The sequence below is a fragment of the Octopus sinensis genome, linkage group LG25, assembly GCF_006345805.1.
Source record: "Octopus sinensis linkage group LG25, ASM634580v1, whole genome shotgun sequence".
Lineage (NCBI taxonomy): Eukaryota > Metazoa > Mollusca > Cephalopoda > Octopoda > Octopodidae > Octopus > Octopus sinensis.
Window position 1 is genome coordinate 9,906,971 of NC_043021.1, and position 25,399 is coordinate 9,932,369.

Consider the following 25,399-nt stretch of genomic DNA (forward strand, 5'->3'; position numbering starts at 1 on the left):
TGGTCTCTTGAGACCAACAGATGCCTACTACTACTACTACTACTACTACTACTACTACTACTACTACCTTTATTTTGTTTCAGTCATTTTGACTGTGACCATGCTGGGGCATCACTTTGAAGGGTTTTAGCCAAACAAATCGACTCTAGGACTTATTTTTTGTTAATTTTTGCCAAACTGCTAAATTATGTAGATGTAAACACCACCACCGGTTGCTAAGTGGTGGTGGGGGATAAGCACAGACACAAAGATACACGCACGCACACACACACACACACACACTCTCTCTCACACACACACACACACACACACTCTCACACACACACTCTCACACACACACACGCATGCATATATGATAGACATCTTTCAGTTTCCATCTACCTAATCCACTTGGAAGACTTTGGTTGGCATGAGGATATAGAAGACACTTGCCCAGGGCAACGAGCTAGCAGAATCGTTGGCGCGCCGGGTGAACTGCTAAAACGGTATTTTGTCAGTCTTTACGTTCTGAGTTCAAATTCCGCCAAGATCGACCTTGCCTTTCATCATTTCGAGGTTGATAAAAAAGTACCAGTTGAACACTGAAGGTCGATGTAATCGACTCACCCCAAGCTTCCCTTGTGGCAAAAATTTGAAATAGAAGACACTTGCCCATGGTGCCATGCAGTGGGACTGAACCCTGAACCATGTGGCTGGGAAGCAAGCTTCTTACTACACAGCCATGCTTGCGCCTAGAGTTCTTTTATTCGTTTACTCTTCTACTTGTTTCAGTCTTTAGACTGTGGCCATGCAGTCTAATGAGTTTTTTTAGTTGAATTGATCCCAGTTCTTATTTTAAAATCTGATATTTACTCTGTCAGTCTCTTTTGCTGAACTGCTGAATAATGGTAACATAAACACACTAACACCAGTTGTCAACCAGTGGTGAGAGACAAACACAGATGCGAAGACAGACACACGCACACATGCACGCACACATATGTACGATGGATTTCTTTCAGTTTCTTATTTCTTTATTGCCCACAAGGGGCTAAACATAGAGTGGACAAACAAGGACAGACAAAGTGATTAAGTCGATTACATCGGCACCAGTGTGTAACTGGTACTTATTTTATCGACCCTGAAAGGATGAAAGGCAAAGTTGACCTCAGGGAATTTAAACTCAGAACGTAGCGGCAGACGAAATACCTATTTCTTTACTACCCACAAAGGGCTAAACATAGAGTGGACAAACAAGGACAGACAAAGGGATTAAGTCGATTACATCGACCCCAGTGCGTAACTGGTGCTTAATTTATCGACCCCAAAAGGATGAAAGGCAAAGTTGACCTCGGTGGAATTTGAACTCACAACGTAATGGCAGATGAAGTACTGTTAAGCATTTTGCCCGGTGTGCTAACGTTTCTGCCATCTTGCCACCTTTCTTTCAGTTTCTGCCTACCAAATCCACTCACAAGGCTTTGGTCAGCCCAAGGATATAGCAGATATAGTATATATTGCTCAAGGTGTCACACAATGGGACTGTACCTGTAACTATGTGGTTGGGAAGCAAGCTTCTTACCACACAGACACACCTGTTGATTACAATTCTGACAGACATCTATCTTGTAAAAGAGACAGCCATTCCTTTGTATCCTTTTTTCCAGTTTCATTTCATTGCTGAGATTTGTTTGAATATTCATAAAATATAAGGGTAACCAACTATAGAAACCAAGCCAAAACAGACAGGAGCCTGGAGCAGCTCTCCAAAATTTGAAACTATTATTTAACTCTGATCTCAGCTGACTTGAGTGGCTTCACTTTCTAGATCATAAAATGAAACATTGCCAAATAAGACGTCTGTTTCTGTAATTAGAAAATTAAGCTGGATAAGTTTGATTTGTCAAACAATTAGATCTTATGTGAGTGAACGATGGTAGTATGGTGATTAAGCAAACAGACATGAATGTTTGTAGGTGAGATTGAGATTTTTAAGTGCATAAAATATCTGCACCTCTGACATATCATTCTATGTCTACATGTTCCTCCAAATCTGACTTGCTGTTTTCTTTTGAAGACTGTTTCTCGCTCTCTTTCTCTCTGGCACATTAGGTATGGGGAGCTCAGGTAATGTGATAATAGGTCAAGAGACACAATAGCTGGTGTATTCTTGCCAGTCCAACATTTGGAAGGGTTTGCCACGCAGAAGTAGCAATTACTTTAGGGGTGATTGGGTTCCTGTCAGATTCTTAGGATAGTGAAATTCATAGTGCCCTTTTCTCTTTGTACCATCCTGCAAAAGAGCAGAATAAAACTAATTAAAAAAAGAAAAAATTATTTTGCCCATGACTAACGTGTAAGAGTTTCTCACAGCATATTTCATATCTGATATATTTTTCTATGGAAACTTGGGGGAAAAAAAAAAATTTTTAAGTGTAAATTTTTAGAATTCTAAAATTTTTTATAATATAAAATTCCACTTTTCAAGCTAGCAAAAATTACCACCTAGAGATATTTTGCAGTGCTGTAGGTGAAATGAAGTGCCCAGAGTTTGTCATGATCCCCAACAAGCATGTTAAAATAAGCCTGGTAGACCTCATATATCTTAACAGATGCTGTCACAGAGTACTTTATCTATCCAGTCTTGATAAATTGGCACCATACATAGCAAAATGCATCTAAACACATGTGTACTTTCTCTGATAAATGCAGATAAGGCTATTCACTTAAGCAACCAGAACAAAACCAAAATGGTGAACTTTGAGCTGATGTATTTGTATTACTATTTATATAAATGCAGGTGTGGTTGTGTGATTCCTGGTTCAGTCTCAGTGTGTGACACCTTAGTCCTTTACTAGAGCCCTGGACAACCAAAAGCCTTGTGAGTTGATTTGGTAGACAGAAATGGAAAAAATGTCCAGTGTGTGTGTGTGGTGTGTATGTGTGTGTGTGTGTGTGTGTAAGTTGCTTGCCTCTGAGCAAGCATTGGCAAGCTTTTAGCCAAATTTGATGCAGATTCATAGTCAATGTGACGATCACATGCTACACACGTTCCTTCCAAGTACTGCTGTAAACATTGGAAGTGAGCTTGAATCTTAAAACTTAGTGGTTATGCATAGCAGTGGTCAAGGTCAATTTTTGCCAAGCGGCTTCACTCTGAGTGCTTTATCGTTGGTACTATGGGAACAGTCCCGATAATTTTGATCAGACCTCGTATATATATAAATATATATATATATACATATATATATATAATATATATATATATATATATATATATATATATATATCATCATCATCATCATCGTTTAGCGTCAGTTTTCCATGCTAGCATGGGTTGGACGGTTCTACTGGGGTCTGTGAAGCCAGAAGGCTTCATCAGGCCCAGTCAAATCTGGCAGTGTTTCTACGGCTGGATGCCCTTCCTAACGCCAATCACTCTGTGAGTGTAGTGGGTGCTTTTTACGTGCCACCCGCATATATATATATATATATACATATATGTATATACATATATATATATATATATATATATATATATTATATATATATATATATATGTTCAAAATGTGACCACATGTGTACCGTTGGCGATTTTTATCCTCCATCTTCCCTTCTTTGGATCTTTCCTTTTCCTATGTTTCTGACGAAGAGCTCCACTCGAAACGTTAAACCCTCCTTCTTCCCTTCCTTCCTGACCATCCAATAATACTATATTTGTTCCACGTCCTCGCGTTGTTGTATTTTCTCTTTGTGTTTTCATGTTTGGATTAACTATATATATATATATATATATATATAATATATATATATATATATATATATAATATATATATATCATCTGTAAAAACATAAACCCGATAGAAGAAGCACATTCTTGCTATGTACATGTGTGTGTGTGTGTGTGTGTGTGTGTGCATATATATATATACATATATATATATATATATATATATATATATATATATATATATATATATATATATATATATACATATATATATATATATATATATTATTATTTGAAACAGTTTGATTTGGTTCCATGCAACTTAAAGTATTGCAGGCCTCTAACAGGTTTAGATTACTGATAGATTCGTTTGACTCAGGGCTGTTGTAGAAGACACTTGCTCAAGGTGTCAACGCAATGGGACTGAACCCGGAACCATGTGTTAGGTGAGCAAACTTCTTACTACACAACCACTCTGCACCTATAAAAAAATATGGAACGCTTCACGAATTTGCGTGTCATCCTTGTATGGAGACAAAATTTTCCAAATGTTGACCTAATCTTTATTGGATTTTATTATAAGGTTAGAGAAGGGATGAAAATTTAATATAACAATGGATTTTGTTTGTTTCGTAGTTATTTTATTAGTTTTTAATAATGTCGAAGCAAAGATACATTAACCTTGATGAACGTCACAATAAGGTTGACATAAGTTACGTCCCTTGGTTTTCAATTTTACAAGTTATTTCCCTTTATATCTCATCCCTTCCAGAAAATGTGTGTGAAACATGCGTATGTATGTAAATGTATTTACGTGTGTGTTTATGTGTATGTACATGTATGTGATGTGTGTGTTTTAATATTTCGCTAAGGCATTGCGATACTAATAACCTAGTGTAGAACTCAATATACAATGCTTCTGAACGAAGCGTTTTGTAGTGAATAAGAAAAGAGACGACAAAGGAATAAACGGTTGTCTTATGAAGTCCATTAGCTTAAAGCTGTTTCCACTATAAGATGCTGTAGACTCCATAGCTGAGTACCTGAGTAACATATTACAGTTTCATCAGAGCACAAAGTATGAAGTACACTTGAAGTTTGGAGCTCTGATGAAGCTGTAATGTGTTACTCAGGCACTAAACTATAAGTCTGCTGCATCTAATAGTGGAAACAGCAGTAGTAAGCTAATGAACTTCATAAGATACTCCCTTATTCCTTTATCATCTCTTTTTGTTATATATATATATATATATATATATATATATATATTAACTAACCTCCTCCCCATAAATTTCAGACCTTAACTTTGCCAAAATAGACCTCGCTGGTGCTAGTGTCATGTAAAAAACCCTTAATCCATTCTATAAGGTGGTTCGCATTAGGAAGGGCATCCATCTGTAAAAGCCATGTCAAAATAGACAATGAAGCCTGGTGGAATTTTCTGGTTTGCCAGCTCCTGTCAAACCATGATAATCACTAGCACTATGACCTGGCATTGTCAGGTCTAGTGCTAGTCAAGCATATTTGGTCTTTCATGAAAATCCCACTCTCTTGTCATTCACTTGGTCTAACTCATTAATTATTCCCTGCATTTCTCAAATCAAAAAAGCGTGCACGTTTGAAAGCCAAAACATGTGATAACACGTCTTCGCAAAACACAAAAATGCACTGAGTCATACAGACTGTCTGCAAATGCACACGTGCATTCAACTGTCAACAGTAAAATTATCTCCGTTCAATCAAAAAACAGCTGGCAGTCTATTGGCATATCCAGCTGTACACATGTACTGCATACAAATTTCTGTTTTAGCAATTTTGAATGGATATGCCCATAACTTATGGGCATAAGGTGTCAGTTTATCGATTTTTTTTAATGGCTTTCTGGGGTGACTGGGGAAATGAAAAGATCTTCATGACCACTCTCAGACAGTTTTGAAAGCCCATAGAAAATGCAAGCCTTTTACGTGAAAAACTGTGGATTTGTATAAAGGACACACAGACACACAAACACACAGACATTTTGCTGTTTATTGATATAGAGATGATGTTGATGAAGGTGGCAAGCTGATAGAATTTCTTATCAATGCCAGACAAAATGATCTGTAGCATTTCTTCTATCTTTACTTTCTGAATCCAGATGCTGCCAAAATCGTCTTTGCATGTCATCCTTTCAGAGTCAAAATTCTTACTAGTACAGACTGAACTTTGTGGAAGGGGGCTCGTCAATTATGTTGACTCCAGTGCTTGACTGATACTTGCTTTATTGAGTCTGAAAAATATGAAAGGTGAAGTTGACCTCAATGGAATTTGAACATAAAGCTGGCAGAAATGCCACTAAGTACTCTGTTTGGTGTGCTAACAATTTTGCCATCTCACTTGACTTCATAACATTTAACAAATAGCTACAAATTGAAATGGCTCTCATGCTAGAAATGTAAGAAGATTGGGAAAGTTGTATATATGTGTGTGGGGGGATCTATTCAATTTAACGTACAGATATTTTAATCAATTTTTTAAAACTAAACACTTTGAAACTTCGGATATTGGTAGAATGTGTCACATAGAACGGGGTTTACTCTTAACGTTTTTGACAAAATTTTGTATTTTGGCACCTTGGGTAAGTGTCTTCTACTATAGCCTAGGGCCGACCAAAGCCTTGTGAGTGGATTTGGTGGACGGAAACTGAAAGAAGCTGTTTGTATATATGTATATACATATAGTGTATGTATGTGTGTGTATATGTTTGTGTGTCTGTGTTTGTCCTCCCAACATCAGTTGACAACCGATGCTGGTGTGTTTACGTCCCCGTAACTTAGCGGTTCGGCAAAAGAGACTGATAGAATAACTAGTAGGCTTACAAAGAATAAGTCCTGGGGTCTATTTGCTTAACTAAAAGGCTGTGCTCCAGCATGGCTGCAGTCAAATGACTGAAACAAGTAAAAGAGTAAGAGAATAAAAGAGTATATTTAAAAAAGAAATCAGCCAGTTGGTCAACTTGTTTGGACTAATGCAACTCTTCCACACCTGATACCTTGATTAAGCAATGCAGTATGGATGTCTGGCTTAGATTTTAGTCATATTGGTAATTTCCTTGATGAAATATCTTATCTGTGTATGCCATGACTACATGTGAACTGGTTGATCTTGGCTGTTGATAGTTTGTTGTCTGTTCATCTGCTCACCATCTAGTGATATTTGCCATTGATTCAATAAGAGTCAAGACTATTGAAAAGGTTGTAAGACACAACGGAAATTTTAGGAAAATAAAAAAAAGAAATAAGTGGAAATTTCACCGGTGAGTGTGTTACATTATAAGGCACAAAAAGAAAATGACTCTCCTTAGACACAACAGAATATGCTTCAACACACGAACTCATATAAAGAATCTTGCAAACCAAATCCAAAAACGAAATTCAATAAGTTCATTTACCAAAATAGTTCACATTCACCATACTTCATCCTGATTTCAATGTATTCTGGCTCAGTAAACTTCATTTTCATCATTCTTTACTGCAAGTTAAGACAGACCAAAGGGAAGCAACACACGCATTACTATACCACCAAGGGTAAGTTACCACTATCTGTTACAAAATTATTAATGAAATTGCTTAAAATTTTTTCTCTTTCTTTTTGTACCCTCTCATTGCAGAGAAGGAGTGGTATGGTCTGGAGAGACTCCCTGGTCGCTAAACTACACACCCTGTCGAATAACGTTACTACAGAGATCCTGTGAAGGAACCACATTGTGGTTGCTTGTAATATCTTTATATATAAAAGTGAAGTTGTGTGAGTGTCTGTCTCCTACGATTTAGATTCCTAACTACTCCCACATTTTGCGGTGCAGTTTAACCAAAACTGGGTATCTTATAGTCGTGATTCATATCGAGCCCTTCTGGGTATTAGCGCTCGTCTACGATGAGTCTACGATTTAAAAAAAAATTTACCATCATTTTTTTCCATTTCAATGCATTTTTTGGCTATAACTCTCTAAAAAATGCTTATATAGTTATTTCCCTTACAAATCCGAGCAACGCCGGGCGATACTGCTAGTATATAATATGAAATTATTGTATACAGTGCTCAGGTGCACCACAACCTGTCAAACAGTGCGTATACAGTATATGTGTTCATGATTGTACACTTTTGGTCATTACCCAACATTCATGGCCATAGATGAGGATGGACCCTTAAGCTGGACTGAAGATAGCAAGTTTGGATTTGAGAATTTATTGATTGAGGTGGGTCATTACTGTAGTTCTGGCATTCAATTCGATATCATAGGAAAAACCACAAAATGTATTCTTCAAGCGCAGGCAATTGACAGAAGTTCTAGGAGTAGATCAAGAATGAGATGGCTGGATAATATCCATGGTCCCAGCCAGGAAGTCTAATGATGGTTATTTCTGACGGGACCCTGTGGAGGAAATGCATAAGGACTCTATCCTCTCAAACATCTAAGGAGTAGTGGGTAGAGAAGATAGCTGGATGGCAGGAAGCTTTGTAACTTTGTGATTTCATGATTGAATCCTAAATCCATTCTTATGGATAATAATAATTAGAATCATCATTAATTGGTAATACTAACTCTGTTCATCATCATCATCATCATCATCGTTTAACGTCTGCTTTCCATGCTAGTATGGGTTGGACGATTTGACTGAGGACTGGCGAACCAGGTGGCAGCACCAGGCTCCAATCTGATCTGGCAGAGTTTCTATAGCTGGATGCCCTTCCTAACGCCAACCACTCCGAGAGTGTAGTGGGTGCTTTTATGTGTCACCGGCATGAGGGCCAGTCAGGTGGTACTGGCAACGGCTACACTCAAATGGTGTTTTTTATGTGCCACCTGCATAGGAGCCAGTCCAGCGGCACTGACAATGACCTCACTCGAATGTTTTTTCACATGTCACCGGCACAAGTGCCAGTAAGGCGATGCTAGTAATGATCACGCTCATCTGTTATTTTAAATAATTCTGATGAAACAATTACTTTCAATTATTATTTCTCTTTAGTAATTACCAGAGATAATGATGTGGACCTAAACTTAAATATAAAAAATTGCCTTTAAGAGCTAAATTTAGTATCAGTATCACTTCCTCCTGTGCTCTTGAGCACAGTGGGCAGCAAAGCCAACACTCTTAGTTTTTGTTGGCTGCAGCTTTCTCTCCATTTGGCCCATGTGATATTGCCCTCTCTCATGTAGGTTATGAATGTTATGTGCCATGTAGTTTTCAGTCTACCTATCCTTCTTTTTTCCCTCAGAATATCCACTTGAAATCTCTTTTAGAATGGCATTGTCCTGGTAGCCGAAATATGTGACCTGCTAGTTTTAATCAACATTCTGCGATGATTTTGATAAGTGGTCGTATGTTGACTCTCTTTAGAATGCTTTCATTGGTTATGTGGTCTTGCCAGTATGTTCTAAGAATCCTTCTCAAGTGTCTTTGCTGTCCAAATATTCTAAATTATTTAATTCAAAAGAAAATGTGATCGTTTTATCAATATGGCTCTCTATCAAATCACTTTACAATTACTATTCTCCTCTCTCGCTGGATAAAAGAAATAGGCTGTAATAACATTTTAAATGTTCTCTATATTGACATAGCAAAAGCTTTTGATTTTGTTAGTCACAATATCATCATCCATTAATGTCCATTTTCCATGCTGGCATGGGTTGGACTGTTTGACCAGAGCTGACAAGCATGAAAGCTTCCAGTATGACTTGGCTTGGTTTCTACGACTGGATACTCTACCTAACACCAAACACTTTACAGAGTGTGCTGGGTGCTTTTTATGTGGCACCAGCACATAATGATCACGTCTAAGTTATAGAATCTCATAATTTCTCTCTCTTTATCACTGACCCCTATTCCATAGGGTCCTATCAGAAGCAATAGTCATGAGAATTTCTGGCTGGATTCCTAAGTGTGACCAACTGAACCAATGGGTATTATCCAACCATCTCATTCTTGGTCTACCTCTGGGGCTTCTCCTGTTGATAAATAACAGACTAGGTCAAAAATTATTTATCTAATAAAACTCAATTTGTTCACATCAAAGATGGTTCCTATTCAACTCTTCTAATCAAGAGGGGTGTCTCTCAAGGCAGTCTTTTGAGCTCAGTTCTCTATCTTCATATATATATATATATATATATATATATATATATAATATATATATATATATTATATTAAATTAGAGATAAAACCACTATTAGGCAAATCATACAATGAAAAACTTAAGCCAATACATAAGATTAATTAATTTATATTATTTTAAATATATATAAAAATTATTAAAACAAGATAATGAGTATAACACTGCGATCGTTTCATGGCTGTCCAATTCGTAATAATTCAAGTTACAGTCAATCACCTGAAGATTGACTGTAACTCGAATTATTACGAATTGGACAGCCATGAAACGATCGCAGTGTTATACTCATTATCTTTTTTTAATAATTTTGATATATATTTAAAATAATATAAGTTAATTAATCTTATGCATTGGCTTAAGTTTTTCATTGAATGATTTGCCTAATAGTGGTTTTATCTCTAATTTAATATAATATAATATTTTACTATAAAATTAGATTCAATCCTAAATCTGATTTTTCCCTGTAAGTTTGGATTTATTCCCTAATATTTTATTATATATATATATATAATATATATATATATATATATATATATATATATCAATGACATGACATCAGTTATTAGATGTTATTATTGGTATCAAATTTTGGCACAAGGCCAACAAGTTTGGGGTGCGAGTAAGTTGACTGCATCAACCCCAGTAATCAACTGGTACTTATTTTATCAAGCATGAATGGCATAGTTAACCTTGACAGAATTTGAACTTAGAACGTAAAGACAGTTGAAATGCTTGGCATGCTAATGATTCAGCCAGCTCACCTCATTACTGGTGATGCTCTTGATGCTCTTATGACAACAGAATTAACTTCAAGCCAGCAGTTTCTTCGTTCTGTTGCTAGATCCAGGTCTGTTTTCATAGAACCCAGAGGTTTCTTAAATAAGGCAGCAAGCTGGCAGAAACGCTAGCACACCGGGTGAAAATGCTTGGCGGTATTTCGCTTGTCTTTATGTTCTGAGTTTAAATTTCACAGAGGTTGACTTTGCCTTTCATCCTTTTGGGGTTGATAAATTAAGTACCAGTTGCATACTGGGGTCGATCTAATCGACTGGATACCTCCCCCAAAATTTCAGGCCTTGTGCCTAGAGTAAAAAAGGATATTTTAGTCAAATAAGGCGGTGAGCTGGCAGAAACATTAGCACGCTGGGCGAAATGCTTAGCGGTAATTTGTCTGCCGTTACATTCTGGGTTCAAATTCCGCCGAGGTCGACTTTGCCTTTCATCCTTTCAGGGTCAATCAAATAAGTACCAGTTATGCACTGGGGTCGATGTAATCGACTTAATCCATTTGTCTGTCCTTGTTTGTCTTCTCTGTGTTTAGTCCCTTGTGGGTAGTAAAGAAATAGGTATTTCGTCTGCCGCTACATTCTGGGTTCAAATTCTGCCAAGGTCAGTTTTGCCTTTCATCCTTTCGGGGTCGATTAAATAAGTACCAGTTATGCTCTGGGGTCGATGTAATCGACTTAATCCGTTTGTCTGTCCTTGTTTGTCCTCTCTGTGTTTAGCTCCTTGTGGGTAGTAAAGAAATAGGTATTTCGACTACCGCTACGTTCTCAGTTCAAATTCCGCAGAGTCAAATCCACATCCATTGCTGTTATTCAATCATAAAAAACCTCAATTGTTATTTTATACATTTGTATCAATTTTTAATCCTTTATGTGTTTTTTTTACTTTAAATTTAGTAAACATCTTTAACCTTAACTAATTTTCTTTGACCTTAATATGTCTTTTCGTCTCTTTAACTACCTTATCAAGTCTTATGTTTTTTTCTGATAAGATCGGTTACACTGATAAATCTCAAAACCATTAATTTCTCCAACAGGTTCAGTCTTCTGTTAGTAGCACTTTACATCTATTTCTATGTCCTACTAACCTTTTAGTATATCAGTTTTTCAACCATCTCACCACTTCACCACACCACCGCCCGTAACCTCTTTCTATACTATTTCTACTCTCTTGTAACATTAACAACTCTCTACATGGTTGACATTTTCCTCTGATACCCCGACCCTCATAGCTGGTACCTACCATATAAATGGAATGTAGCTGTTATTGATTTAACCCATTTTTTTTTTTTTTTGCTTTTCACAGGGAATGGAGTATATTATTACAAACAAACATGCTGTTTATTTTATAATTTTGTTATTGTTTTACTAGTTTTAGTTGTTATTGTTGTTGTTGGTGGTGGGGGCCATGACAGGATATTGCTTCTCCTTTGAAAGTTTTAGTCAATTATACATGTTTATGTCTGGTGCGTATTTTATGAATCTGTATTTGTCGAACAACTCCGTTTTGAAGTGATATGAAGGGACATAACAAGAACAACACTGGTTTTCAATACAATCTCTCTCTCTCTCTCACACACACATGCACACATACACACAAACACATATATACACAGCCACACACATACAAACACATATAAATGTATACATACATACATACACAGACACACCATCACCATTGTTGTCATCGTCGTCATCGTCATCATCATCATCATCCTCACCAGCAGCATTTTATATCTGTTTTCCATGCTGGCATGGGTTGGAAGGGTTGGCATGGTCTGAGTTCACTTTCATGCTTAGACAAGTTAAGAACCATGTCTTACTAATATATATGTATATATATATGTGGAGGCACATCACCTAGTGGTTAGAGCAGCGGACTCGCGGTCGAGGTATCACGGGTTCGAATCTCAGACCGGGCGATGTGTGTGTTTATGAGTGAAACACCTAAGCTCCACGCGGCTCCGGCAGAATGTAATGGCAAACTTCTGCTGACTCTTTCGCCACAACTTTCTCTCACTCTTTCCTCCTGCATCTTGCAGCTCACCTGCAACGGACTGGCGTCCCGTCCAGGTGGGGGAGCCTATATGCCAAGGAAACTGGCCCTTATGAGCCAGGTATGGCTCAAGAAGGAACAAACAAATATATATATATATATATATATATATATGTACACACACACACACACATATATATGTATGTATGTATGTATATGTAAATATCATCATCATCATCATCATAACATCCACTTTTCCATCCTAGCATTGGTCAGACAGATTTTGTTGAGACAGATATTCTATGGCAGGATACCTTTCCTGTTGCCAACCCTCATTTGTTTTGAAGCAAGGTTATGTTTCCTCATGGCCAGATACGTTCTTGCGGAATATTGGAAATAAACGACACTGATTGTCATTGACAAATGACAACCATTCTACAACTATCTCATGACATCAAGATAAGGAGATACAAACATACACACACCCTCACTCTCTCTCTCACACACACACTACTAAGTTACGGGGATGTAAACAAACCAAGATCGGTTGTCAAGCGATGGTAGAGGGACAAACATAGACACAAACACACAAATATATACATATATATATATATATATATATGACAGGCTTCTTTCAGTTTTCGTCTACCAAGTCTACTCAGAAGGCTTTGGTTGGCCTGAGGTTATAGTAGAAGACACTTGCCCAAGGTGCCATGCAGTGGAACTGAACCTAGAACCATGTAGTTAGTAAGCAAGCTTCTTACTACACAGCCATGCCTGTGCCCAAACTTTTAGGCTTGTTTTGTTTGTGACGTTGATGGAGAAACAAAGGATCCAATTCTCTATATTTGCTGTGTTGTCTGAATGTCCTTTTTTGAATAAGTACTTTTTTTATAAGTACTGTTTTGTAGCTATAAGTTATTTCTGTTTGCCATCATCCCTGTGAAGCGACCAACTATGAGGGTGTGCGTGCGCACCTCCACATTCATTAAATCAGACTTGTTCTTTTAAAATAATACCGTTTTTTCCTTTTATTTATGGTTATATGAATGCTGTGTTTCTCACACAAATATTAAGGTTGTTACAGACACCTTTCACAGAATTTTAATCTCAAAAACTACTTCAAGCAGAAACAAAATCTGAAATATAAATTGACTTAAATTTTGTTTAAATATCAACACATAAAATGGATTATTAGTTGATATATATATATATATATATAATAATAATAATAATAATATGAGGGAAAATTATTCCAAACTTACAGGGAAAAATTCAATTTAGAAATACTAAATCAAATTTCACAAAATATAATATATATATAAATTAGAAAAAAACACTTTTATCAATTCAATAATGAAAAATTAAATTATACCATCTAGAGAATTACAAATTATAGAAAGATTAGATATAAGATAAAGCACATAACGATGATTAAGTAATGTGCAAAATAATAAATAAAACGTATATATTTGGTAGAATAACGACATGTGTTATATATATATATATATATATAATAATAATAATAATAATATGAGGGAAAATTATTCCAAACTTACAGGGAAAAATTCAATTTAGAAATACTAAATCAAATTTCACAAAATATAATATATATATAAATTAGAAAAAAACACCTTTTATCAATTCAATAATGAAAAATTAAATTATACCATCTAGAGAATTACAAATTATAGAAAGATTAGATATAAGATAAAGCACATAACGATGATTAAGTAATGTGCAAAATAATAAATAAAACGTATATATTTGGTAGAATAACGACATGTGTTATATATATATATATATATATATATATAGCTTACTAAAAGCCCTTTATTATATTTGTGGCAAAAATAATCTAAACTTGTTCAGGATGTGAAGTTTGGCATACATCTGATTGCTTGTTTGTTAATGTGTATAGTCTAATAGAATCACTTAAATTTCTCTCTGATTGGTATTGTTTTATATGAAGTAGGTTTTATTAATATGCATTATTTTAGAAAATACTTTCTAATAATTTTAGTAAGTTGTTTTGTCAGAGAAATAGTTGCTGTTCATTTTATAGGGAACTGTAGCACCTGAACCACTACTTGCCAGAAACCAGGATCTTAACATCATCATCATCATCGTTTAGTGTCCATTTTCCATGCTAGCATGGGTTGGACGGTTCAACTGGGGTCTGGGAAGCCAGAAGGCTGCGCCAGGCCCAGTCTGATCTGGCAGTGTTTCTACAGCTGGATGCCCTTCCTAATGCCAACCACTCCGTGAGTGAAGTGGGTGCTTTTTATGTGCCACCTGCACAGGTGCCAGACGAGGCTGGCAAACGGCCACGATCGGATGGTGCTTTTTACGTGCCACCGGCACTGGTATCACAGCTACAATTTCCATTGATGTTGATCGATTTCGAACATTATATTTACATGATGCAGTTTGCTTCCCTGGGATATTTCTGGAGGAAAATGGCACTATCTATGCTATCAAATATGGTAATAATGTCCTTTCTACTACAGGCACAATGTCAGAAATTTTGTTGGGGGGGGGGGATTAGTCGATTACACCAACCTCATTACTCAACTATGATAGTTATTTTATCGATCCTGAAAGGATGAAAGCAAAGTCAACCCGGTTGAATGTGAACCCAGAATGTAACGAGTTAGAGGAGATGCTACTAAGCATTTTGTCTGATGTGCTAATGATTCTGCCACATTGCCACTTAATAATATAAATGTTTTTAACCTTTTTGCATTAACAGGACATATCTGGCCCAAATAGTCTACCTGTTTTATATCCAAACTGTTCAGATCTAGCTTCTCACACCTATCCTACAATGTCACATTAAAACTAAACAATTACATCAAAATTACAATCTCAAAGCTATGAGATAATGTATGATTCATTCCAAGCAATGTAAATAAATAAGCATTGCATTTGACGAAGTAATCTTAATGCTAAAGGGCTAATAATATCACCAGTAGCTGTGTGATAAGTAGCTTGCTTACCAACCACATGGTTCCGGGTTCAGTCCCACTGCGTGGCACCTTGGGCAAGTGTCTTCTACTATAGTCTTGGGCTGACCAAAGCATTGTGAGTGGATTTGGTAGACGGAAACTGAAAGAAACCCGTTGTATATATGTATATGTATACATGTGTGTGTGTGTGTCTGTGTTTGTCCCTGGTGCACTAACCGTTCTGCCAGCACGCCACAGAGAGCATTTCTGGTTACTTTTGGGTTCCCTCTCGTATGTATGTATGTATGTATGTATGTGTGCATGTAGCTATGTATGTGTGTATGTATGCATGTATGTATGTATGATTGTATGTAGTTATGTATGTATGTATATATTCTGGACAAGTGGAACTGCCTACTTATGGAAATAAAGAAAGAGGGCTTAAGTATTCTGCAGACACTTATATCCTAAATGCTGTCATAATGTGACACCAAGTGTGACAGTTTCCACTCTTGAATTTCAGCTGCTGTCCATCTGATGGCTTACATACAATAAGGAAAAGGAAAGGCTAACAAAATATATAACTGGTTGTTGTTGTTGTATACCCTTTGTTGTTATCAAGCAGGCCTATGATCAAAATCCTTCTGAGCATGATCAAAGCATCTTTTTCTTTATCAAATGCAACATTGTCTAATGTGTCTTTCTTTATCTAATCTTTTTGATACCAACCCACCCAAGACCACCTCTACTTTTATGATACATGTTTAACCCTTTTGTTACCAACCCGGCTGAAACCAGCTCTGGCTCTGGGTACAAATGTTTTGTTTTCATAAGTTTTGAATCAAAATCTTCCACCAAAACCTTAGTCACAATTTATGTTCCTAACACTAGCTGAATGATAAACTAAGCTATTTTACTAAATTCTTTGTTATATTTAAAATTAATTGAAAGAAACACAGCATCTCAAAATAAATAGGGTAACGAAAGGGTTAAAGTGATCTACATTAAAACCTTCTTTTGAAATTTCATGTTGATTTATGTTCCAAACACCAAGTTAATAATGGCAGTTACTTTACTAAATTCTTCATCATTTTCAAAATTAATTAAAACAAAGGCAGAAATATGGTAATAAAAGGGTTAAAAACCCTTTTGCATTCACATTTGGCCCTAATATTCTCCTTGTTTTATGTTCATGCTGTCCATGTCTGGCCTCTCATATGTACCCTACAATAACACTCTATAAACTAAAAATAAACTATCACATCATTAAATTCTTGAAGCTATGAGATAATGCATGATTAATTTGAAAGCATGCGAATAAATGATTTCAAATTTTGGCACAAGGCCAGTAGTTTAGGTGGACGGCGTAAGTTGATAACATCGACCCCAGTGTTCAACTGTTACTTATTTTATCGACCCTGAAAATATATTTCTTTATTGCCCACAAGGAGCTAAACACAGAGGGGACAAACAAGGGCAGACAAAGGGATCCCAGTGCATAACTGGTACTTTATTTATCGACCCTGAAAATAATGAAAGACAAAGTTGAGCTCAGCGAAATTTGAACTCAGAACAGAAAAAAATGGTGAAATGCCGCTAAGCAGAACTTTCATTTATTGTCTACAACAGGAGAGTCCACTATTTAAACACACACACACACACACACATGAAAAAGCAAATACAAAAAACAGCAAACGTACAAGAAATATTCATAATCAAGGCCATTAGTTTTATGATGCTCTAGGAAAAATGGAAAGAGTTAAGAGAAAAGTCCAGGAGAAACTGGGAAGAGATAGAAAAAGAAAGAGAAAGGGAACAAAAGAAGAAAGTCAAGAAGAAAATGCATGTGGGATCTGTTTACATGTTAGACCCACATTTTTTTCTCGGACTATTCTTTTCCTTCTCTTAGATCTTTCCTCATTCTGATGAAAAGCCATGCTCGAAACCTCGCACTCTTTTTTCAATCTTAAACTCAGCGTTAACCTAATACATTCACTGTGTATCTTGTTTTGACTTTTGTTTTGTTTCCCAACCTCATGGTTCTGGGTTCAGTCCCACTGCGTGGCACCTTGGGCAAGTGCCTTCTACTGAAGCCTTGGGCCGACCAAAGCCTTGTGAGTGGATTTGGTACATGGAAACTCAAAGAAGCCCGTCAGTCTTCTATTCTTTTACTTGTTTCAGTTGACTGCGGCCATACTGGAGCACCGCCTTTATTTGAACAAATTGACCCCAGGACTTATTCTTTGTAAGCCTAGTACTTATTCTATCGGTCTCTTTTGCTGAACTAGTAACATACAGGGACATAAACACACCAGCATCGATTGTCAAGTGATGGTGTGTGTGTGTGTGGGTGGGTGGGGGTGGGGACAAATATAGACACAGAAACATACACAAACACACACACACACACGATGGGCTTCTTTCAGTTTCCATCTACTAAATCCACTCACGAGGCTTTGGTTGACCTGAGGCTATAGTACAAGACACTTGCAGTGGGACTGAACCCAGAACCATGTGGTTGGTAAGCAAGCTACTTAACCACACAGCCACTCCAGCACATATATATAAGGTATTAATTTGAAAAAGACAAGTTCCAAGGTCAATAATGCTCCTCATCAAAGCCGATACATATGTAAACACAGAGGGCATATAGAAGCCATTATAAGCATGCAAATGCATAACATATAAAAACATATATACATTTAATAGTGTAATTCTGTGCCCAAATCCAAGTCAGATAAGTAATTGCATAAATACAAATAAATTAAGAAGTCCAAGCTGATGAGATAACAGTTTACAATAGTCCAAAAAGGGAAGTCCTCAAATGAATCCTGTTCTACTCTAGGCAGAAGGCCCGAAATTTTTTGGGTGGGGGACAGTCAATTAGATCGACCCCAGTACGCAACTGGTACTTAATTTATCGACCCTGAAAGGATGAAATGCGAAGTTGAGCTCGGCAGAATTTGAACTCAGAACGTAAAGACAGATGAAATATCACTAAGCAGTTTGCCCAGCTCACTGCCTTATATTCTTTTCTACTCTAGACACAAAACCCGAAATTTTGGGGGAGGGGCCAGTTGATTAGATCGACCTCAGTATGCAACTGGTACTTAATTTATTGACCCCGAAAGGATGAACAGCAAAGTCGACCTCGGCGGAATTTAAACATAAAGACAAACAAAATACCTATTTCTTTACTGCCTACAAGGGGCTAAACACAGAGAGGACAAACAAGGACAGACAAAGGGATTAAGTCGATTACATCGATCCCAGTGCGTAACTGGTACTTAATTTATCGACCCCGAAAAGATGAAAGGCAAAGTCGACCTCGGCGGAATTTGAACTCAGAACGTAACGGCAGACGAAATACCTATTTCTTTATTACCCACAAGGGGCTAAACACAGAGAGGACAAACAAGGACAGACAAAGGGATTAAGTCGAATACATCGACCCCAGTGCGTAACTGGTACTTAATTTATCGACCCCGAAAGGATGAAAGGCAAAGTCGACCTCGGCGGAATTTGAACTCAGAACGTAACGGCAGACGAAATACGGCTACGCATTTCACCCGGCGTGCTAACGGGCGCCATCCTTCCCACTCTGACTAAGAAATGGTCACATTACGCAGTGTCTTTTTTTCTTTTCTGAAAAGGCATGGTGCAATTTGAGGAAGATTTGGCTGTTATTTCGAGCAACTTGTCGTAAATACCAGTTATAAGCTGAGTTCGATAAATTAATCGATAACGATCCTCCTTTCTCCCGTTCAGCAGTTTGTTCTTGTGTCTGGGAAACAGAAATCAATATTCCTTAGACAATGCGTTGTTTGTGAATGCACACTTGCCATTCTTACCTCAGATACAAGTCGACACAGCACCTTTGCCAATTAACATATATGTAAACGGGACGTCGAGAGAGGGAGGGAGAGAGGTTTTATGTTGTCTACGAGCAACACAAAGCCCCTCTCTCCCTTCCTCCATAAACACAACAGCCAAATTACCTTTAAAATACAGCCTACCGTCTTAAAAAAGAAAAAAAAAATCCAGAGTCAAGGAGGTCTTTATGTGGTCGCTCAATCTGCTAAAAATAGCAGCCAAATCTCTCTTAAATCGCATCTTACTGTTTTAAAGAAAAGGACACGTAAAATGCACTTCTGGGTCCTGTCTCTGTACGTTGGAAAAGGGAGGAGGATATGACTGGAATGCTTTTGATCATAGATCTGCCCGATCAGGGCTGTTCTCGGGTTAGACAATAGCAGAAACATTGATAAAGGAGATAGGTATGTTTATATTCGGCAATGAAGTGTAGTAGTTATAGATACATGATGTTTAGAATAATAAATAAGAGAAAAAAAAAAGGCCTGGACAGTTACGGTTGGAACGCTTTTTGTTTGTAGGTTTATTCAATAAGGAACTAAATAAAAATGCATTGACGAACCAACAAAGGAGCCTCTACGTGTTCGACTTGCTGGAAATAGCAGCTAAATCCTCGTCAAATTATACGCAATCATTAAAAAAAAAGAGGGCACAAATTAGAGATACATCCCCATGGTCTTAGTAAGAATACCTATTGTTGGGTTTTCAATCTGTATGGACCTAAATGAAACAACAAATCTATCTATCTATCCATTTATCTATCTATCTATCTATCTATCTATCTATCTATCTATCTATCTATCTATCCATCTATGTATCTATCTATCTATCTTTCCAGCTATCCATCTATGTATCTATCTATCTATCTATCTATCTATCTATCTATCTATCTATCTATCTATCTATCTATCTATCTATCTATCTATCTATCTATCCATCTATCTATCTATGTCTGTCTGTCTGCAAAAAAGATATGAAATTGCGTGTGGGGATGTTTATTTGTTCATGTTCAGAACAACAATAGTAGTTAAATAGATTTATCAACATGTTCTGAGTGGGTCTACATGCGTGAATGATGCGTGTTCAGACAAATAAAATAGCATCCACTTGTAATCAAAATCTATATCGGTCACCCTTATAGTAATAATCACACCTTAAGAGAGAGAGAGAGAGTGGTAACGACGAGAAAAAAGGAGAAAGAGAGAGAGAGGAGAGAGAGAGAGAGAGAGAGTGGTAACGGCGAGAAAAAAGGAGAAAGAGAGAGAGAGGGAGAGAGAGAGAGAGAGAGAGAGAGAAAGAGATAAATACACACGCATACATTTGTGTATGTATATATGTACATGTGTGTGTGTGTGTGTGTGTGTGCTTAACTTCTGCCGATTATTAAATAAAAAATATATATAAACTCATATTTTGAGTTCTTTTTTTCTGTTTGCATCACCAAACCTACAATATATATATATATATATATATATAGATAAATGAGAGAGAATATATATATATATATATATATATATATATCCCCATATATATTATATAATATACATTATAATGTACATAATATAACAATTATAGATAGATAAATAGACAGGTACAGAAAGACACACGCACACACACACACAGACAAGACGGAGAGAGAGCGAAAGAGAAAGAAAAAGAGATGAGGCAGGAAGGGAGTGGGAGTAAAAATACTGATCAGGAGTAGGTGTAACCTAGTATGTTTACTGCAAAAATCTGCAGTTTTTAATCTATTATTTTGGTGTCAAGAGTCTACTCGTAATAAATATGTTGGCGATGCCTCCGTCAGAAGCTAAGCCGACGCAGAGACCAAAATAATTGTTCACTTGCGCTACGTACCCTGTAACCCGCATATGCCAATAATTAATGTCCAAAATTGTTTCGTCTCCCTCTCCCTTGCTCCTCAGCCAAATCTTGTCATAATCAAATTTTCAGTCGGTTTCAGTTCATTTGTTTAACAACAGTTGTTAGATAAGGTCAAATTCAACTGAACGGTTGATGTTCGATTAGAGAGAGAGAGAGAGAAAGTACAGTGGCAGGTATGGAGAAAGAGAGACATGTTATGAAATGACGGTGTTAAGAAAGAGATAAACATAGGTAAAAAGAAATATGATTGAGAGAGAGAGAGAGAGAGAGGAGAAACAAAGTGACAGAGAAAAAGATAGAGAAAATTTTGAGCAAGGAGAGAGCGAGAGAGAGAGAGAGAGAAGATGAAAGTTAGAGAGAGGAACAGTTCGGCTGAGATGAAAAAGAGATAAGGTGAGAACATTCACATTACAATAGGGGACCGTTATACAGAAGATGAGGCATAGATGAGAGAGAGAGAGAGAGAGAGAGAGAGAGAGAGAGAGAGAGGGAGAGAGAGATAAAGAAATGTGTGTCAAAATCTTTCAAAAGTGCCCGCTTATGGATTTTATCTGTATCTCGTTTCTTGGACTGGAAACTCCGTGTTAGATAGCGGCGTGTGCTGACTCTCGCTCTATGAACCCCGGTTTGCTTTTGTCCTCAGATTCTTCCACCTTATACATCAACGATCCACTTGCCGCTTTCTGTAATAACGCCCTCTCATATGTAGATCATGCCACCATTTATTCCTCCTTAACCTTCCATACCCAAGCAACCTAGATACTGCACACTACGTCAACATTGATTCCCTGAACAGGCCTTGAAAACAACCTTCCATAGGCTGGGGGTTGCAGGTCACGCTAATCAAGTCTCCTTCAATAGCAGACACAATCACTGCATATATCAAGAAAACATCGCAGAGCATGTCTCCTAGCGAACGCACATCCTCATCATAGCAAAAGCAGCCCCACAAAAACTGGCTTTTTTCCCCTTCAAATACTTAGCCCTCAACACTATTAACTATTTGGAAAGCCCACGTGAAACCAACAACAGAGTTTTTCTCCCACATCTGAGACAGTGCTGCTGCTACACACAGACAGACTAGACATCTAGAGAAAGGCCATTTAACTAATTGGCGTTAAGTCGCAGAGAAACACACTCCGGCATCTGGCTTGCAGACATTGTCTTTTATACTACTACTACAGTGACCTCTGAGTTAGCTACTTTCTTACTACTCAGGGCTCCTGTGCACTTGTCTCTTATACTGAGTCCCCGTCCCATGGTCTGCCCTAACCACCTCATTCAGTTATTTCTTCTCAGAACGCCGGTTCTCTTGGATTTATCCGCCTGCAGTGGTCGACCTGCATGGCATCAATCTCACTTGTCTAAGAAAGTTTATAATAATAATAATAATAATAATTGTGTACAGTGCTCAGGTGCACTACAACTATAGAGCCTATAGCCATCATAAACTATAGTATAGGCATAGACCCTGTCATCATGCTAAAGAAAATAAGTAAACATCCATGTAAGTATAGAGAAATAAAAAGTGGGAAATATTGGAAAGCAAAAAAATGTAGGAGAGAGGGAGAGAAAGAGAGTAGATTTATATAGAGACACTTCAAAAATTCTAGGTAACACTTGATAGCCTTATAAAATCATTTTTCTGAATGTTAGAGTGGTGCATTGTAATAAATAAATCGATAAAAAAGTAATCATTATTTCGCCATAGAAACGACCATTGTGCAGTAAAAGTTGTATTTTGAAATGATAATTGCTAATCTTTAACATCACTTTTCGCTTTTTTTTTGCAAAAATGAAGTTAGTCGGTTTTTAGGTTGTAGCTATACCAAGGAACATGTCTTCAGTAGCACCGGTATCCACCTAATTTTAGGAGAAAACAATCACAGCTTGACTGGGTTGCCAAATCGAGGTCGCATTATATTGTAAAGCGCTTATTATACTGTTTACACATCGGTTTTGTTTTCTTGTGTTGCCATTATTTGACCTCACTGCAACTGATCACTGATTGCAAGTATTGCCTATTAGGAAAATAGGATCTGGAAAGTAAAAAAAAAATCAAGAAACGCTATGAAAGGAAACGGTCTACAGGCACCGGTACGCACCTAATTTGAAGGAGTTGAAGAGAGAAAGGGGGGAAAGTAAAGGTAGAGAAAGGGAGGGAGGAAGAGAATAAGAAAATGATACAAAGGAAAAAAGAGGGGGAAAGAACAGTACAAACGAAAGAAAGGGTAGAAAAGAACGAAGCAGAGAGAAAGAGGAAGAGAAATAAGTAAGAGTGAAAGGAGAGGGAGAGAGAGAAAAGTAGAGGCAAGATAGATAGAGAGGGAGAAGGGGAGGGAATAGAGAAAAAAGAGAAGGCATGATTCAAAGAGAGAGAGAGAGAGAGAGTGAGAGAAAGGGGAGGAACACAGAAAATAAAGAGGCAAGATTCAGAGAGAGTGAGTGAGAGAGAGAGAGACAGACAGAAAAAAGAGAGAAAGGGGAGGAACACAGAAAATAAAGAGGCAAGATTCAGAGAGAGTGAGTGAGAGAGAGAGACATACATAAAAAAGAGAGAAAGGGGAGGAACACAGAAAATAAGGAGGCAAGATTCAGAGAGAGTGAGTGAGAGAGAGACAGACAGATAGAAAAAAGAGAGAAAGGGGAGGAACACAGAAAATAAAGAGGCAAGATTCAGAGAGAGTGAGTGAGAGAGAGAGACATACATAAAAAAGAGAGAAAGGGGAGGAACACAGAAAATAAGGAGGCAAGATTCAGAGAGAGTGAGTGAGAGAGAGACAGACAGATAGAAAAAAGAGAGAAAGGGGAGGAACAGCAAAAAAAAAAAGGAGAAAGTAAGATTCAGTGAGAGAGAGAGAGAGGTGGATGAAAACGAGGTCGCGCTCTTGCAAACGCCATTTTCATAGTTGTTCTTTCTACATTCAACCAACTTGTTTTTGTTTCAGTTGATATTAATTCGTGATGAAGATCCGTTGGCAGTGAGCTTCCTATTTCCTACTTGCAATAAGCCGGTGGCTTTATTATTTTGCTTCGTAATTAATCTGACAGTGTTTTGTTTTCAACGGAGAATACCTTTTCCTATACTACAGATTTTTTTTTCTACCGCTTCTAGCACACTCTCTCTCTTAAGACATACATCTATCCCTTTACACACTTTAGAAGCTCAAAATGCTTTCAGCTACTGGAACCAAGCGACACATGGAATTTGGTAAGTGTTTTCTCTTCGTACTACTTTCTTTTAAAACCTCAAAAAAACCCCCAAAAACAAACTTTATATGCCTCAGTTAAATACACACGTATACATGTCCTGGTGTCTTCAAGTACACACATACATGTGTATGTGTATATATATATATACACACATATATATGTCTGTCTGTATGTATATTTTATCTTTGAATTTGTCTCAATCGAAGCCGAGTTGTTTCAAATTTCAACACACGATAAAAATATGCAGAGTTCAATTTTTTTTTTTCAATTTAAAACTTCGATAATTGCAACACGCGCGCACACATGCATGTATACATAAACAATGTGGTTATGGAATTATATAGGCTATAGAAGTTCTTTTCTGTTATATAATTGGTGTGTGTGTATATATATATATACAAAAAGAGACCGATAGAAGAAGTACTGGGCTTACAAAAGAATAAGTCCTGGGGTCGATTTGCTCGACTAAAGGCGGTGCTCCAGCATGGCCATAGTCAAATGACTGAAACAAGTAAAAGAGTAAAGAGTATATATATATATGTATGTATGTAGTATCTATATAAAACGCGTGTCTAATATATATGTATCATACATATGCATAATATATGTATAATATATATTCATGTACCTTCATGTACGTATATATACCGCAGGTAGATAGATGGGATCTTCGTCGTTCGACAGTGGGGATTTAGTTTGATGAATTGGATTACCTGCTCCGGAATTAATATCGAAGCGGATGAGCATTCTGCAGACACGTGTACCCTTAACATAATCAAGATGAATTACATGTATACAAGATATACGTTACCACAAAGTTATCTCTGATAACATT

The 25,399-nt window shown here is 37.1% G+C and overlaps 1 protein-coding gene across 2 annotated transcripts in view; it reads left to right on the forward strand.

Annotated features, from left to right (window-relative positions):
• Positions 1-24,193: 24,193 nt before the first annotated feature.
• LOC115224192 (splicing factor 1) overlaps positions 24,194-25,399 on the forward strand; it is a 65,127-nt gene continuing 63,921 nt past the window's right edge. Inside the window, exons 1-2 of one of the 2 annotated variants that reach the window (XM_036513286.1) lie at positions 24,194-24,332; positions 24,467-24,562. In XM_036513286.1, the coding sequence (XP_036369179.1) occupies positions 24,523-24,562 (40 nt within the window). In that variant the 5' untranslated portion in view covers positions 24,194-24,332; positions 24,467-24,522. Of the gene's footprint in view, positions 24,563-25,399 lie in introns of both variants that reach the window. The other variant, XM_029794948.2, reaches the window with a different exon arrangement.